The 18923-nt window shown below is 36.9% G+C and overlaps 1 protein-coding gene across 1 annotated transcript in view; it reads left to right on the forward strand.

Annotated features, from left to right (window-relative positions):
• Fam81b (family with sequence similarity 81 member B) overlaps nt 1-18923 on the forward strand; it is a 142563-nt gene that overhangs the window by 87296 nt on the left and 36344 nt on the right. Inside the window, exons 6-7 of the mRNA XM_047554749.1 lie at nt 5339-5582; nt 9944-10062. Coding sequence (XP_047410705.1) covers nt 5339-5582; nt 9944-10062 — 363 coding nt within the window. The remainder of the gene's footprint in view (nt 1-5338; nt 5583-9943; nt 10063-18923) is intronic.

Here is an 18923-nt window from a genome sequence, read left to right on the forward strand (position 1 = left end):
GACCACCCACTGCACTATCCCACTCATTCACCAGTTTAAAACGGGTCCTGCTGTCAGTTTCCTACAGTATTCTCACTTTCTCAAGGTCCTTCAAGGTTTTATGGGAAAGGAAGACGGGAAGGCTATAGTCATGCTAATTCTGCATTTTTGTCAAAACTAGTCAACCTAGAAATTTTCACCCCTGAGGAAGTGGGTAATTCCATTCCTTTCTTTCTGTGCTATGTCACAGGCTGTCATATTCCTCTGGGGCACAGGTACTCAGCACCCATCCTGGCTCTCACCTCTCTTGCTCACTAAATGCCTCAATTTTCCAAGGAGGCTGAAACTGAGTGAGTCCTTTGAGGCCCAAAAGCAGAGCTGAGCAGAGTTGTGCTGCCGTCTTACTGGCAGCCTGTCACTCAGGGCTCTGCAGAGGCACCAGGATCCTGGGTGTAGAGGATGACAGGTCATTCCACAGGACAGAGTTGCACTCTGAGTCCCACAGAGCACCCACCCCATCATTTCTCACATGCACACCCACTTCCTCCAACTCTGTCAATCTCACTCTCCTCACCCACGTCCTCCAACTGCCATTTGTTTTTCAGATAACATCCCAATCTCTATCGATAGACACACTTCATACTATTCAACAGGCAACTCTATATGGATGACCTATGAATATCTCAAGTTCATTTTCTTCCCCTAAATCTATTTTTTTTTAATTTCAGCCTTGATGAAAGTTGTCATCATTCATTAACCCTGAATCAGAAATTTTAGAATCTCTGCCTCTCCCAAGTCTATTTCTAAACTATTCCAAAAGCTCTATAACTTCTAGGTGCTTCATCTCCATGACATTTCCTCCCTCTCTGTCCAGAATCACAAGTGTAGTCTCAGGAACCCCTTCCGTTATATTTCACATAGAAACTCCCTGTATTAGTTATCTACCACTGGGTAGCAAAGCATCCTAAAATTCAGCAGCATAAAACAATATTCATCTCACAGTTTCTGTGGATCAGGAGCCCAGCAGTGGCTCAGCGGGTCTCATGGGGTTTTAAGCAAACACGACAGCTGGGGCTTCAGTGGCCTGAGGCTGGACAGGGTGCAGGTCCTGCTCCTGGGAAGACTTAACTCACACATCTGTTGACAGGACACCTCCGCTCCAGCTGGCTGTCTCAGGAGGGCTCAGTTTCTTACCTCATGGACCTCTCACCTCATGGCTGCTGCTCACATGGCAGCTAGCTTCCACAAACATGAGTGAGAGGAGAGAGAGCTCTCCAGGGACATGATGGTCATAGTATGAGGAGTGAGTCACAAACATTAAAAACTACAAAGGTAGTTGCTTCTTCAAGAAGTTTATCCATGAAGGGAAGGAGTGACATACTAATGCTGAGAGAGGCCATCAGGATTTTACACCTGTCTTTGTCCCTGCACTTTTTCCTTTTCTAATTTGCTTTGCTTTTCATTGAATTTCTAATTCCAATTAATTTTTGTCTTTAAGCTATCATTTCCTCCAGCTCTTAGTACACAGCCCTCTCTGCAGCATAGAATTTTCAGGTATTCAGTTTATGTAAATCCAGAAGCCATCCGACGTGGCTTGTCAGAAGAGTGGGCAAAACAGAGCGAGCACATTCCAAGGGTGGTGTTGAGGCGGGTGTATATATATTACAGTGTCAATTCCCAGAGTCAACTCCTTGGGTTTAAACACTGGCTCCACCTTTGTTAACTGGGTAACCTTGGACAAGTTACTTAATCCCTCTCAGCTTTAGTTTCATCACCCTTGAAATGGGGTAACCGTAATACACCCTTCGTGAAGTTATTATGAAGATCTGATAAATTAAACACTTAAAGTGGTAGCCAGAATATCTGGATTATATTAAGGGCTTGAAGAGATTGGCTATAGTATCTGTAAAGTAGCTTATGGACATGGCAGTAATGCTTTTACTTGCTCAGTGACACTTTCTTCCTACTTCCCGGTTCTCAGCTTCTAGAACTGTACTGTCTGACACAATATTCACACAGCACATGTGGCCATTGAGTGCTTATATGTCCAGTCTAAAGTGGGTATAAAATTCACAAATTTTAAAGATGTAGTATAGGGGCTGGGGATTTAGCTCAGTTGATAGAGTGCTTGCCTGTCAAGCACAAGGCACTGGGTTCAATCCCCAGCACCACACAAAAAATATATATAAATAAATAAATAAAATAAAGATGTTGTATGAAAATAATGTAAAGTGTCCCACTAAAAAAGTTCACCTTAGTTGCATGCTATAAAACCATTGTAGATATTTTTGGTTAAATAAAATATATTAAAATTGATTTCATCTATATTTTAAAATGTTTCTTAAGGTATCTAATAAAAATTTTTATTTATATATAGGACTTTCATTACATTTTTAGGGAATAGTGTTTTAGGAAATTGAAGTTGTAAAGCTGCTACACTAAAAAGAAGTAATGTGTTACTGCATTTCTTTATCTGAATAGCAAGAGCTCTTCTTCCTTTAAACCCCCACCACACCTTCTGTTGGCCCTCTGTGGGCAGTTGGAGCCTTGCCTTCACACACATTGATCCTTGTGGGCAATAATCACTGGGGTAATAATAATACTTGTGGCTAACTTTTAGTCAGCTTCTGGCCCTGCCGAGGGAATCTTGGTTACAATTAAGCAGTATAAATCAAATGACCAATGAGGAAGAAAGCAATTTCTTGCTTTTAAAATAACCTTAAAATGATGTTTCATATAATACTTAAGAAAGAAAATTTTCCCATGGCAAATGCCTCTGGCAGCCAACCCAATATGTGCTCATTGCCCTTTTCTTTGGTAATAAAAGTCCCAGTTTTGCTTAAGACCACATTGTGCCCAATTTTTTAAAAAAAGTCACAGGAGGTAACCTTATGGCACAACTTCAACGAATGAAATACAGTCAGAAGTGTCATAGTGAGTCTAGTGAGTCTTTTAGAAAGTTTTTTTGTTTTTACTCAAATTAAAAAATGGGGTGGTACAAACAGCTGGTACACACATTCTATTCCTTGCCTTCACCTTTTCTGTGTGGAAGATGAACACAACTTCAAAGATAGAACAGCAACCTTGACACACTGAAGGTAAGAGTTACACACTGAAGTGGGTCAGGAAGCCAGAAGGTATCTGGGTGCTGGATGACTGCCTTGGCCAGTTACACCAGACCTGGATCACCTACCTCTAGACTTCTTGTTACACAAGCCAAAAAAAGGTCACTCTCTATGGGTTTCTGTTTTACACAGCTAAGTCAAACTCGCACTAACACTTTTAGTCTTCAGAAAATGCCAGTGTTTATGATCTGACCCTAAAAGCCTCCATCTTCAGTACATTCTAACTTCCAGGGAAATATTAGCCCACTGCAAATTGTTATTCTGGTTTATGCAGTGGGAGTAGTTTGAACAACTTGGCCTTGGCATTTATGATCCAGTATGTGTTATAGTCACTTGTAAAAGATATATATGCTATATACTTATACATCCTCATAAACATATAAGTAGGTACTTCCTACAGGACAGAATTTGTCTTATTCAATCATTATATTCCCAGGCCTTAACAAAAGTCAAATTCCATTCTCCTTTTAAGGATGCCTTCTTCTAATAATATTCATAAAATATTTTGCTACCATTCAGAGGCAGCATCTTGAAAATTATCTTAGGTTACATGTCAGAATTCTTGGATCAATCCTGGTAATGCCACATAAATAGATCTGTGCTATTGAAGCATTTCTTCAACTTAAAACTCATGAAAAAGCTCAGTGTTAAACAGGTAAGATTAAAGAAGGAACATGCAAAGTCCCCTCTACTGGGACATAAGATCATAAGAAGTCCCCAAGAAACTTAATAGCATTAGAGACAGATTTAAAGTAAACTTCTAACTCTTATGTAGATCTGATGGAATATTGACCTGGTAAGAGGTCAGAAATCAATGCACACATGAGCTTTGAAAGTGACCTATACTTAGGGACATTATAATCAAGTGCTGTAGCCATGGGCATTGGATGGCTGAGGGCTAGTTATTTACTGCATGAATTATTATTATTATTATTATTATTTAACCTATAGAAATAATATACTTGTTAGTTCTTCATTCTGTAACGAGTGACAAGAACAACTTGGAGAAAGAGAAGTCTGTTTGGGCTCAAGTTCCACAGGTTTCAGTTCACAGTCCTGACAGTAACATCTTAAGGGAAGAAATATTTATTTTGGCTCACCGTTTTAGAGGTCTCAGTCCACGGTTAGCCAACCCCGTTGCTCTGTGTCTGAGGGGTAGCAGAACATCATGGCAAAAGAGCATGGTGGAGGAAAGCTGCTCAGTTCTTGGTAACCAGGAAGCACCAAGAGAATAGGAGGTGCCAGGGACAAAATATATAATCCCCAAGAGATGGCCCCAGTGACCCACTTCCTGAAACCACACCCTACCTGCCTATAGTTCTTCTTTGCTAACAAAACAATAATTCAAATTTTTAATCCTTCAAATGGATTAAGCCATTGATTAAGTCATGGCTCTCATAATCTTATCATTTCACCTCTTGTGTCAATGTGAGAGTTTGTTTTTTTGTTTTTTTGGTACTAGGGATTGAACCCAGGGTGGCTTAACTAAGCCACATCCCCAGTCCTTTTTTTAATGTTTTGAGACAGGGTGCTAAGTCTGGCTTTGAACTCACAATCCTCCCGCCTCAGCCTCCTGATCCACTGGGATTACAGGTGTGTGCCCCTGCACCCAACCTAACACAGAAGTTTTTTGAGAGACACCTCCCATCCAAACAATAACAATACAATTAGACATTAATGTGATAAATATAATGTAAATCACAAGAGAAGGATATTATATGCAGTGTTTTCCAAATTTATTTGACCATAAAATTCTTGCACAGTGGCCTTCTACCTACTATTCTAAGACATACCTTTTGGGAAACTCTAATATAGTCACTTTTGCATTTTTACACATATAAGAATTTAGATTGTTTTTCTAGATGAAAGTAGAATTTTTTATACAAGTGTATATAAAGGCAGAAATCATGGAAAAAGCCTTCTAATATCATCTTTTATGGATCCCCCATTCCCTCCCAACCACTACCCATTCTGCTTGAAATTTTACTGTCATCTTATATAAAACAGTTCCTTCTTGGGAAACATGAAAAATGCATGATATGAGATCAAGGCATAAGTCAGATCAGCTTCTTGGACAAGACATAAACCAAGATTCTAACCTCGTTAGTACTTAAAGTCCTACCAAACTTCTCACAGGCAAGAAAATAAAGGAGTAGCATGAGGAGGAATGTTCTGGTTCCTGGCTCCTCCGGTTCATTCTTGTAACACCCCTGGTGTTTCCTTTTCCTGACCAGGGGTCGTTCTTTTCTTCCTGTCATTCAAAACACCCAGAAAAGTCAGCTGGAAGACAGACTGAACAACCAGGAGCGGACCATAGCTTTCCTCCTTGAACAAGCCTCCCGCATCAAAGAGGACATCTCTGCTTGTCTCCAAGGGACCCATGGTTTCCGAAAAGAGGAATCACTTGCCAGGAAGTTACTAGAAAGTCATATACAGACCATCACCAGCATCGTCAAAAAACTCAGCCAAAACATCGAGGTAGTTCCCTTCCATATATTGGCATCATTGCTTGACAAAGATTATCAATGTCATTTTTCAACTGGAGAAATGTGTTGCTGTTGTTTCTGTTTAAATGATTATAGCTGCCCCAGAGAAAAACAGTTCAATTTTTGGACTACTTGTTTATACCAAAATGTAGAAAGAACTTCCATTGGAAAAATATTTATTGTATATATATTTTGTATCAAGCAAAGACAACTATTTAACATTATACCACATATTGAGAAACTTTTGTAGTCTAAATCTCCAAAGTTCTCATAATGTAATGATTCCAAATAGAAGTATTCATAATGCACAACAAGCTGGTTCATAGGTCCACCACCACCTGAACCAGCAATCTCTGACTCTGTCTCCGCATGTCTCCTTCACTCTGGCCATGCTGGTCTCCCAGTCATTCCTTGCTGTTCACTCTGCAACATCTTACCCCAGGTATTCCTGTGGAATGTTCTTTATTTCCTTCAGGTTTCTTTTCATACCACCTTCAAAGAGGATTTCCTTTATACTGTGTAAGATAGCATTCCTCCTCAGCCCAACATTTCGACCTCCCTTAAACACTACTTTTATCCACAGTGCTTATCACAGTCTATTTTTGTCTAATGGAATGATTTTAAGGTTTTAAAGGAAAAATAAGATTTTTAATCACAAAAGAAAAATTCTTAGGCTAGACCAAGATAAACAAGGTATTATTGTAGGTCTTTCAGAGTTTTTAGAGTACACGTGCATGATGAATCTGAGTCAACAACTTTTGGGCAAGGGTTCCAGAAAATACACATTAGGAACCTGGTCAAAAAGTATGAAATAATGAGAAATGACAATGCCCTCCACTTTCTACTATCAGGGAGAATACTGAATTGAAAGCAAACAAAAAACAACAATAAAAACACTAAACACTAACCATGGAATTAACCCAGAAATGACTTGCTCATGAATTTGAATTTAAGACCAAGGATATTTATGAATGTATTTTCTATCTGTAGAGTCTAGCAGACCCGTAATGCAACTGAGAAAATATGGAAAGTTAAAAAACTCTTAGTAAACTTTTCAAAGGGAATTTTAGTGGTATGTAGCTCATTTTGAATTGACCCTGGTACCCAAAAAGTCAATGTGACCAGTGGTGTTTCCAGACATGACAGTGTCACAAAGGTGTCAAGAGGCAAGCAGCTCTGTGCTTTTTAAGATGACCAGAAAATCAAGTAAGTACAGCACTAGCACCAAAATAAGACTCCCATACATGATCAAAACTTCCTGGCAGTTGAAAGAACATTCTCACCAAAATATTTCTAAGCATGTTCTGTATTTTGATGTGGGTCATTGTTACATAATTGATCATATTTGTCAAGATCTATCCAGCTGTGCACTTTGATTTGTGCATTTCAATATTAATTATACCTGAATAAAATACTCTTTGTATTAAAAGGGAAGATATTTTCCATATCTCTAGAATCTTACACAGTTCCTTTTCCTACACAATTGATTAATTTAGGTTAGTTCTAAAAAAAAAAAAGTCAAAACATTTTCCAAAAAATTATAAAACTCAAAATATTTGAAGTCCTACTAAGGGTTTGGCATGAATAGAGAAAATGAATAGAGCTGATTTGTGTGGAAAACTAAAGTTAAAAAATATATTTTAAAGGCTTTAGATAACACTGTTAAAACATTATGAAGTAGAAACTGTTTGGTTACCTTTAGTGAATAACTAAAACTATTAAGTAATAAACATTTCATAGAGAAATAGATGCTATTCAAATATTTTAAAGGAGCCTAAATTTAGCAACCCAGTCAGTCCATTTGCAAACCAACCAGCAAGATAGATCCAAATGTGAACTAACATTTGACTCAGGTCCATAAAAGGAATGAAAAAATAATTTTTTTAGCTTACCATAATTGCAGCAGTTACATAGCTTGTTTCTTTTTAAAAGAAAATTATTTTTAAAGCAGACTGTTAATTATGTTTTAAAAATAACATTTTTAACTGAAAAAAAAAAAAAAGAATTGTTTTTGTATAACATTGCCTTATTGTGGGTCCCCTGCTCCAATTTATAAAGCAATTCTTGTTCACTGTATTTATTTTGGAAGTTCAGGGTAAAATTTTAAAACCTGAGAAAAAAATTTCTCACACTTCCACCATGAAATGTCAATCTCCACAAACATCCGGATATATCTCCCTCTAGCCTTTGTAAGTATTCTGTTTAGGAGACTGAATCTATTTTTGTTAGTACAGTCTTTAACATAAAATTATAACACAAACCTTTCATGTCATTAAAAGTTCCTTGAATGAGGCATATACCATGATTTGCTTAATTATTCTTAATGTTAAAATATCTTTGTGCATAAATATACATCTGCATTGGGATTATATCCATAATATATATTCTTAGAAGTAGAACTACCAGGATATAAATACTGTGAAAATTCTTGATACATGTTGCCAAATTGGTTTCCAGAAAGATTACACTAGTTTATACTTTCATTAGCATTATTTGAGAGTGACTTTTCACTGGACCTATGATAGCATTGGATTAATGTTTTAATCTTTGCTAATTTCATAGGGCAGAAATGAGATCTGTTTTTTCTTGAAGGTGTTGAATTCACTTTTTTAAAGTGACTGTGAAATTTTGTATTTCCCCTGCCAATATTCTGTTCATGTTTTTTGCCAATTTGTCTTTGGGGGCTTTAGCACTTTTTAATTCTTGTTAATTTGATGAGCTCTTTTACATATTAAGGATATTAACCACTGGTACAATGATAATTGTTTAACAATAAGAAGTATTTTTTCTGGTGAGTAAAAAATAATCTGGTGTTTGGTGTTTGCCTATTTGCATGGTGTAAATACTTCACTATGATTTCAAACACTGAACACAAAGTTGGGAAGAGATGCATACTCAGCTCTCTCTAACCAACAGGTAAATACTGGTTGCAGAACACCAATGAAACCCTGGCAATAACATTTGTTACTAATGTTTTTCAAGCATACTTTTTATGTCTTAATTGTGTTTATAGTGTTTAACAAGTTTCATATAAAATATGTTGGACTGGGGTTGTGGCTCATTGGTAGAGCGCTCCCCCAGCACAGGTAAGGCACTGGGTTCCATCCTCAGCACCACATAAAAAAGTAAATAAGTAAATAAAATAAAGGTTAAAAAAATAAAATACAGAAAGTTCCCTTTCATTATTGTTCTTTAATTTAAAAAAAGACCTACATATATGCAAAAAGGCAAAAAACAAACTCTAGCTAGTGTTTTTGACACTTTTATGTCTTCAATTATGGCTTTATTTGCTCTTGGGTATTCTCAGTCTGCCAATTTAAAAATGGGAATTATCTGTATTTGGCCTTTGAAATTCCCATAAAACATGTGCTACAAAAATACTCCTCTACCTAGTATAATTCATAAACAGAATTTTAAACATAGTTTAGAACTTGGTCAAATATAATAAACTCAAATGTTTCCCCAAATCCAAATTTGTTTGTGTTTTCTGAAGTTCTATACTCTCACTTTTTTCTCAAAAACAACAAAAAATTTGTGTATGTCAGCACTTCACATTGGAATTTGAATGTCAACTAAAATATAATTTTTTGCTATGGATAGGCAGTTTTTTTTTTTCAATTTTAAAATTAACTTTTATAAATAGGTGCAAAAAATTAAAACCACTGTTCTCAGGACTACTGACCTGGTAGTATAGGAAAGACAGCTGCACTTCCAAAATACTCAACAATACAATTGAAAGCACATATGCCACAAACCTTTTAGTTCTCTAAAAAACCTAAAATAAACCCCTTTCACACCATGCATATGAAATGGTTTGATTCCGATTGGCTTGCATCAGTTGTATTAGCTTCATTATGGCTCTGATTCAGTCCATAAAGGACCTGACTGATGCACACTGAAAAAAATTTTTTTTTATCTGATCACCCACACTGAAATTGTGTGTGTGTGTGTGTGTGTGTGTGTGTGTGTGTGTGTGAAAATTTTTTATATTGATGATGGCCAAATGACAACTTACGGCCAAATCAAACCAATAAGTATGTTCGATTTGATCTATATAGCACTTAAAGATTTTTAATAAGATGCCAATATTTTTAAATTGAGATATTTTACATAAAGCCTCAATTTCTAGCTTTTGTTGAAACACTAGTGAGATATTGCTCCCACATGACAGCAATCAGCTACAATCAAATCATGCTACCTCCTCCAGACATAGCAAGATTAATTCTGTGAGACAGGCCTCTTGCACTCACTTATCACCTGGGCCTAACTACAAAATGCATTCATCTGCTTCAAATGAAGTTTTCTTACCATGTGTGATGGGAAATTAATTGCCATCTTAACTCAAAATTACAGATATTAGAAGACCAAATAAGAGCTCGAGATCAGGTGGCCACAGGAACTAATTTTGCAGTACAGGACCTAAACATCAAACACCTGCAAGGAGTGGGAGACCTTCGGGGAAGAGTAGCCAGGTGAGAAGAGAAACTAATGTTTAGCCATCAGTTCTTAGCCATTGAATTCTCATTCCTAAATAAATTCCATATTTTACATAACAAGGTATTGACTTTAAATTAAGCTAAACTGATGACACAGTAGTTGAAAAAATGTCTCTAGAACTTTGAAAGCCTCATGCTGCTCGAGAGACCCAACATTCTATTCAAGATCCCTTATATGGAATATTCAATTTGGTTTCACTGGAAGTGACTGGAGTCTTGTTTTCACAACCCACAACTGCCCAAATGCCAACATCTATACACAACCTACAACCCATACAAAATATCCACTTGTCAGATTCTAATGAGTAAAACATTTAAAATAGGCAAGGGCTACTTATCTGTCTAAACAAGGGATTTTCTGCCAAACAGATGAAGTTTTGAATAGCATATTTTGTATGAGATTTTTAATAGTTAATAGTTAGGTTGTCAATAGTCATGGAAGGATTTCAGGTAAGGGCATGGTAAGTTTGGTGACATTCCTGTTGTAACTGAATTGGTAGGGTTCAGAAAAAGGGAATAGAGATAGATCAGAGGCAACCCAGGTGAAAGGTGGCAAGGGCCTAAACACAGGCTCTGGTCATGAGGTCCAGGACAGGGCATTTGGAAAATTGAACCTGTAGGATTAGTACATGAATGAACATGGAAGATGAGTTAAGATAAAAGAGTGAAGGATATCTACCAGAGTTTCTGGCTTGGGGACCAGTTGAATGTTCATGTTATTCAGCAGAAATATGAAATGAGAAGGCTGAAGTTGTGGCTCAGTGGTAGAGCAATTGCCTCGAATGTGTAAGGCACTGGGTTTGATTCTCAGCACCGCATGTAAATAAATGAATAAAACAAAGGTTCATCAATATTTTTTAAAAAGCAAATATTATAAAAATAAAAGAAATATGAAATGAGGAGCAGTTTTGACAAGGAAATGCAGAGCGAATCAGAGGGTAATACTGTATTTGGTTAGCACCACATGAGAAGTCTGTGGGATGTTAACCAGAAGGGTAAGGTGCTCAAAGGGGAAGGTGTAGAGGCCATGGTGAGCCCAGGTTTTTGGTTGACCTACACCACACATAATAGAGTGGCTCTGGGAAACAGTGCAGTTCTGAAGTATGGTTTCTTTCCTCATAAAAATAAAGACAGTTTAGGGAATAATATTCATGATTGGAAAACTGTCATCAAAGAAAAACTGATAACCCAGAAACTATACATACAAAATTATTGTATTAATATTGTCTGTGAGTACATAAATAAACTATATATAACTATATACTGTTCAACATAAAGGAATTTTTATATTTGGATTAAAAACATACAATTATATTATGTAAGAATTTTTATAGTATTTGGGTGAGTTAAGAAGCAAGATAATGAAATAAACATGAGCAAATCCACAAACCTTCTTGGATAGTTTTTTGCAAAATGATAAACACCAAATATCCATTTTAAGTGAAACATAGTGGGCTGGGGATGTAGTTTAGTGGTAGAGCACTTGCCTAGCATGTATGAGGTTCTAAATTCAATCCCAGCACTGCGAAAAAGAAAAAAAAAAATTTCACCAGTGAATGAAGCAGGATTTGGTTCAATCTGGTGTGTGCTGATGACACTGGCCATGAGTCATTTACAAACCTATTATTTTGTTCTTAGAAATCCTATTTTGCATACAAAAAATGAATTTAAAAGCAACCCAGAGATCATAGAATTACATCAAGAAGAGATATACAACTCTTTTTGCTCTGCTCTATTTCTTCCTTTTGCTTTGGGCAGGGAGTGGGGCATGCCAGAGATTGAACTCAAGGACTATGCGTGCTAACACATGCTCTACATCCCTGCCCATTTCTTTTTTATTTATTCATTTTCTTTTTTTTTTTAAGGAATATAAAACAATTTATTGACCATTGTTCACCAGTATTTTTACAATAAAGTAAACAATATACAGTTGGGTAACATTCTGATTACCATGAAGTTATTTTCCTGGCTTGTGTTGAACCAGTAACCCAAACACTGAAAAGATTGAATCTACATGTAAGGAATGAATTGGGTAAAGAAAAAACATGCAGGTCATTAATTTAGACTAAAAAATTTTCTCACCCATTTATGTGAGCAGGTTGTAAATTGCCAACATCTCTAGCCATCTGATCAGGTTTCCATAAGTCAAATCTTAAGACATTCCATGAATTATGACTTTTTAGTACACAGATTTCAACTTTTAAAAAAGGAATGGCTAACTAGAGGAACCCTTAAAATGTCCACTTAAGTCTTGCTAATTAAGACAAACTAGGATTTGTCTAGTTTACTTGTTTGGGTGCAGAAGTTGTTGATAGTATTTTTCCTTTCAGGAATTTTGTAAATAAAACTGCTGCATTTATGTGACTATAGATGTAGATTTAATGTGGTTGCTTTTAATTATCTAATTTTAATTACAGAATCATTTATTTAATCTGAAGGGTTATGGTTTCAGGAAAAATTTCAATTTAACTTGAAGTGACTTATAGGCTGCAGAGAATGATGGCATCTCAGGAACATGGTTTTACACCCATGGTTTTTGTTTTGGTTCTTTTTTTTCTTTTCTTTTCTTTTTTTTTTTCTTTTTTCTTTTCTTTTTTTTATTATTGTAAACAAATGGGATACATGTTGTTTCTCTATTTGTACATGAAGTCAAGGCATACTATTTGTGTAATCATAAATTTACATAGGGTAATGTTGTTTGATTCATTCTGTTTTTTTCCCCTCCCCCCACTCCTCCCACCTCTTTTTCCTCTATATAGTCTTTCCTTCCTCCATTCTTACCACCCTCCTTATCCCTAACCCTAAACCTAACCCTAACCCTAACGCTAACCCCTCCCACCCCCCATTATATGTCTGCATCCGCTTATCAGTGAGATCATTCGTCCTTTAGGTTTTTGAGATTGGCTTATCGCACTTAGCATGATATTCTCCAATTTCATCCATTTGCCTGCAAATGCCATAATTTTATCATTCTTCGTGGCAGAGTAATATTCCATTGCATATACATGCCACAGTTTCTTTATCCATTCATCAACTGAAAGGCATCTAGGTTGGTTCCACAATCTGGCTATGGTGAATTGAGCAGCAATGAACATTGATGTGGCTGTATCTCTGTAGTATGCTGATTTTAAATCCTTTGTGTTGGGGGCTGTGCCAGCCAGAACGGCGCCTTATCACATCAGCAGTGAGGAGGTTAATTGACATAAGCACACGCAGGTGATTTATCACTGGCCGTATTCAGTTAAGTCCACGCGCACAACCCTTGCACAGGTGTTCCCAAGCACACCTGCTCGGACCTGCTCGTTTTAACCCTTGCCATGATAGGGCAGCTGGCTCCTCCCCTGATCGCAACTGGCGTGCCCCGCCCTCCGCCTCCTGGAGGGAATATAAGTGGACGATGGGCAGGGGCACGACAGTAAGGAGCAGCAGCAGGCAGAGAAAAGTGGCAAGAAGAAAAGAAGCAGCGAGTAAGAGCAGCAGCTAGCAGAAAGAAATGGAGTAGAAGCCACTAACAGAAAGGAAAAAGAAAAGGCAGCAAGCAGATAGAAGCAGCTCGCAGAGAGAAGCAGCAGTCAGCAGGGGAAGGCAGATCACAGAGCGGAGAATTGAGAACACACCTCTAGATCACAGATAGGTAGATCACAGTACGCAGGACGCATCACTAAGAAGCACCTCCGATAGACGCACCCTTAGTTCACAGGATGCAGCACGCACCTTTAAGAAGAAGCAGCAGAACTAAGAAATAGATCTCTGATAAGCGTAGAAGCCTCTCTTTCTCTAAAACTTTCTCCTTAAGCAAAGTTTATCTTCCTGATAAGCAAAGTATCTCTTCCTCTAAGCAAAGTCTCTCTTCCTCTAAGCAAAGTCTCATCTTTCTTCCTGAAAGCAAAGTTTCTCTTCCTCTAAGCAAAGCCTATCCTTCTCTCAAAGTCTCTCTTCCTCTATAAATTAGTGAATATAGGAAAAATAGTTTATTTCCAGGCCCCTCCGATAAACACCTGCGCAATTGTTGCTGCAGGCAGCGACACTTTGGGTATAGGCCAAGGAGTGGGATAGCTGGGTGAAATGGTGGTTCCATTCCAAGATTTCTGAGAAATCTCCATACTGCTTTCCAGAGTGACTGCACTAATTTGCAACCCCACCAGCACTGTATGAGTGTACCTTTTTCCCCACATCCCCACCAACACCTATTGTTGCTTGTGTTCTTGATAATCGCCATTCTAATTGGGGTGAGATGAAATCTTAGGGTAGTTTTGATTTGCATTTCTCTTATTATTAGAGATGTTGAACATTTTTTCATATATCTGTTGATTCCTTGTATATCTTCTTCTGTGAAGTGACTGTTCATTTCCTTAGCCCATTTGTTGATTGGATTATTTGTATTCTTGGTGTGGAGTTTTTTGAGTTCTTTATAGATTCTAGAAACTCGGGCTCTATCTGAAGTATGAGTGGCAAAGATATTCTCCCACTTTGTAGGCTCTCTCTTCACATTACTGAGAGTTTCCTTTGCTAAGAGAAAGTTTTTAGTTTGAATCTATCCCAGGTGTTGATTCTTGCTTTTATTTCTTGTGCTATGGGAGTCCTGTTAAGGAAGTCTGATCCTAAGCCAACAAGTTGAAGATTTGGACCTACTTTTTCTTCTACAAGATGCAGGGTCTCTGGTCTGATTCCGAGGTCCTTAATCAATTTTGAGTTGAATTTTGTGCAGGGTGAGAAATAGGGGTTTAATTTCATTCTGTTGCATATGGTTGTCCAGTTTTCCCAGTGCCATTTATTGAAGAGGCTGTCTTTTCTCCATTGCATATTTTTGGCCCCTTTGTCTAGTATGAGAAAATTGTATTTATTTGGGTTTGTGTCCATGTCCTCTATTCTGTACCATTGATCTACCTGTCTATTTTGATACCAATACCATGCCGTTTTTGTGACTATTGCTTTGTAATAGAGTTGAAGATCTGGTATTGTGATACCCTCTGCTTCGCTCTTTCTACTGAGGATTGCTTTAGCTATTCTGGGTTTTTTATTCTTCCAGATGAATTTCATAATTACTTGCTCTATTTCTGTAGGGTACATCATTGGGATTTTAATTGGAATTGCATTGAATCTGTATAGTACTTTTGGTAGTATGGCCATTTTGACAATATTAATTCTGCCTATCCAAGAACATGGGAGATCTTTCCATCTTCTAAGGTTTTCTTTAATTTCTTTCTTTAGTGTTCTGTAGTTCTCATTGTAGAGGTCTTTCACCTCTTTTGTGAGATTGATTCCCAAGTATTTTATTTTTTTCGATGCTATTGTGAATGGGGTAGTTTTCCTAACTTCTCTTTCTGAAGATTCATCACTTATGTATAAAAATGCATTGGATTTATGAGCATTGATCTTGTAACCTGCTACTTTACTGAATTCACTTATGAGTTCTAAAAGTTTTCTGGTGGAATTTCCAGTTTCCTCTAAATATATAATCATGTCATCAGCGAACAGGGATAGTTTGAGTTCTTCTTTTCCTATTCGTATCCCTTTAATTTCTTTGGTTTGTCTAATTGCTCTGGCTAGAGTCTCAAGGTCGATGTTGAACAGAAGTGGTGAAAGAGGGCATCCCTGCCTTGTTCCAGTTTTTAGGGGGAATGCTTTCAGTTTTTCACCATTTAGAATGACATTAGCCATGGGCTTAGCATAGATGGCCTTTACAATGATAAGGAATGTTCCCACTACCCCAATTTTTTCTAGTGTTTTGAGCATGAAGGGATGCTGTATTTTATCGAATGCTTTTTCTGAATCTATTGAAATAATCACGTGATTCTTAACTTTAAGTCTGTTGATATGGTGAATGACATTTATTGATTTCTGGATGTTGAACCAACCTTGCATCCCTGGGATAAAACCCACTTGATCATGGTGCACTATCTTTTTAATATATTTTTGTATGCGATTTGCTAAAATTTTGTTGAGAATTTTTGCGTCGATGTTCATTAAGGATATTGGTCTGAAATTTTCTTTCCTCGATGTGTCTCTGTCTGGTTTAGGTATTAGGGTGATATTGGCTTCATAGAATGAGTTTTGGAGGGTTCCCACCTCTTCTATTTCATGGAATACTTTGAGGAGTATTGGAATGAGCTCTTCTTTAAAGGTTTTGTGGAACTCAGCTGAGAACCCATCTGGTCCTGGACTTTTCTTTGTTGGTAGCTTTTGATGACCTCTTCTATTTCATTGCTTGAAATTGATTTATTTAAGTTGTATATGTCCTCCTGGTTCAGTTTAGGTAATTCATATGTCTCTAGAAACTTGTTGATGTCTTCGAGGTTTTCTGTTTTGTTGGAGTATAGATTTTCAAAATAGCTTCTAATTATGTTTTGTATTTCACTCGTGTCTGTTGTGATATTTCCTTGTTCATTCCGAATTTTAGTAATTTGAGTTTTCTCCCTCTTTCTCTTTGTTAGTGTGGCTAAGCGTTTATCAATTTTGTTTATTTTTTCAAAGAACCAACTATTTATTTTGTTAATTTTTCTGATTGTTTCTTTTGTTTCAATTTCATTGATTTCGGCTCTGATTTTAACTATTTCCTGTCTTCTACTACTTTTGGTGTTGGTCTGCTCTTCTTTTTCTAGGGCTTTGAGCTGTAGTGTTAAGTCGTTTATTTGTTGATTTCTACTTCCTTTGTTGAATGCTGTCCATGGAATAAATCTTCCTCTAAGTGCTGCTTTCATAGTGTCCCAGAGATTTTGATATGATGTGTCTTTGTTCTCGTTTACTTCGAAGAATTTTTTTATTTCCCTCTCGATGTCTTCTGTTATCCATTCATCATATAATAGTGTATTATTTAATCTCCAGGTATTGGAGAAGTTTCTGTTTTTTATTCTGTCATTTATTTCTAATTTCAATCCATTATGATCTGATAGAGTACAAGGTAGTATTATCTCTATCTTCTTGTATTTGCTAACAGTAGCTTTGTGGCATAAAATATGGTCTATTTTAGAGAAGGATCCATGTGCTGCTGAGAAGAAAGTGTATTCGTTCTTTGTTGGATGATATGTTCTATATAAGACGGTTAAGTCTAAATTGTTGATTGTGTTATTGAGGTCTATGGTTTCTTAATTCAATTTTTGTTTGGAAGATCTATCCAGTGGTGAGAGAGGTGTGTTAAAATCGCCTAGTATTATTGTGTTGTGGTCTATTTGATTTCTGGAATTGAGAAGGATTTGTTTGACGTACGTGGATGAGCCAATATTCGGGGCATAGATATTTATGATTGTTATGTCTTGCTGATTTATGCTTCCCTTAAGCAGTATGTAATGTCCTTCTTTATCCCTTCTGACTAGTTTTGGCATGAAGTCCACATTATCTGAAATGAGGATGGATACTCCAGCTTTTTTGCTGTGTCCGTGTGCATGGTATGTTTTTTCCCATCCTTTCACCTTTAGTCTATGGGTATCTCTTTCTATGAGATGAGTCTCTTGCAGGCAGCATATTGTTGGATTTTTCTTTTTAATCCAATCTGCCAGTCTATGTCTTTTGATTGATGAGTTCAGGCCATTAACCTTCAGGGTTATTTTGTGATATGATTTGTATTCCCAGTCATTTGACTCATTTTTCTTTTTTGACATGATTTGGTTTCTCCTTTATTTGGCTATTCCATTAGGCTAGTTCCTCCCGTTTCTGATTTGCATCGTTGTTTTTCATCTCTTCCTCATGGAATATTTTGCTGAGAATGTTCTGTAATGCCGGCTTTCTTTTTGTAAATTCCTTTAGCTTTTGTTTATCATGGAAGGATCTTATTTCATCATGAAATCTGAAAGTAAGTTTTGCTGGGTATAAGATTCTTGGTTGGCATCCATTTTCTTTCAGGGCTTGGTAAATGTTGTTCCAGGCCCTTCTAGCTTTTAGGGTCTGGTATGAAAAATCTGCTGATATCCGTATTGGTTTCCCCCTGAATGTAATTTGATTCTTTTCTCTCGCGGCCTTTAAAATTCTGTCTTTATTTTGTATGTTAGGTATTTTCATAATAATGTGCCTTGGTGTGGGTCTGTTGTAATTTTGTATAATTGGAGTCCTATAAGCCTCTTGTACCTGGTTTTCCATTTCATTCTTCATATCTGTGACATTTTCTGATATTATTTCATTGAATAGATTGTTCATTCCTTTGGTTTGTTTCTCTAAGCCTTCCTCAATCCCAATAATTCTTAAATTTGGCCTTTTCATGATATCCCATAATTCTTGTAGATTCTGTTCATGATTTCTTACCATCTTGTCTGTTTGGTCAACTTTGTTTTCAAGATTAAATATTTTTTCTTCAATGTCTGAGGTTCTGTCTTCCAGGTGTTCTATCCTATTGGTTATTCTTTCTATGGAGTTTTTAACTTGGTTTATTGTTTCCTTCATTTCAAGGATTTCTGTTTGTTTTTTTTTTTCAGTATCTCTAACTCTTTATTGAAATGATCTCTTGCTTCTCGTATTTGCTCTTTTAAGTGTTGATTGGTGCGATCATTTAATGCCTGCATTTGCTCTTTCATCTCCTCATTTGCTTCTCTGATTGTTTTAATTATGTACATTCTGAACTCCCTTTCTGACATTTCTTCTGCTGTGCTGTCATTGGGTTTTATTGATGTAGTATCTAGGTTTGTTTGGGACATTTTCTTCCCTTGTTTTCTCATATTGGTCAGATGTCAGTGGGACTCTGAGATATTGCAGATTTCCTCTATTGGCTTATAGTGTCCCTGTAGATTTCCAGTGTATCACCTCCCAGCCTTCAGTAGCTTGAAGTCTTGGAGGAACTTGAAAATGCAGTGCTTCTGAACTAAGTTGCCCCTAGCCCACTACTGATTCCAGGGCTTGGAGATGGCTCT

The sequence above is a fragment of the Sciurus carolinensis genome, chromosome 6, assembly GCF_902686445.1.
Source record: "Sciurus carolinensis chromosome 6, mSciCar1.2, whole genome shotgun sequence".
Taxonomy (NCBI): Eukaryota; Metazoa; Chordata; class Mammalia; order Rodentia; family Sciuridae; genus Sciurus; species Sciurus carolinensis.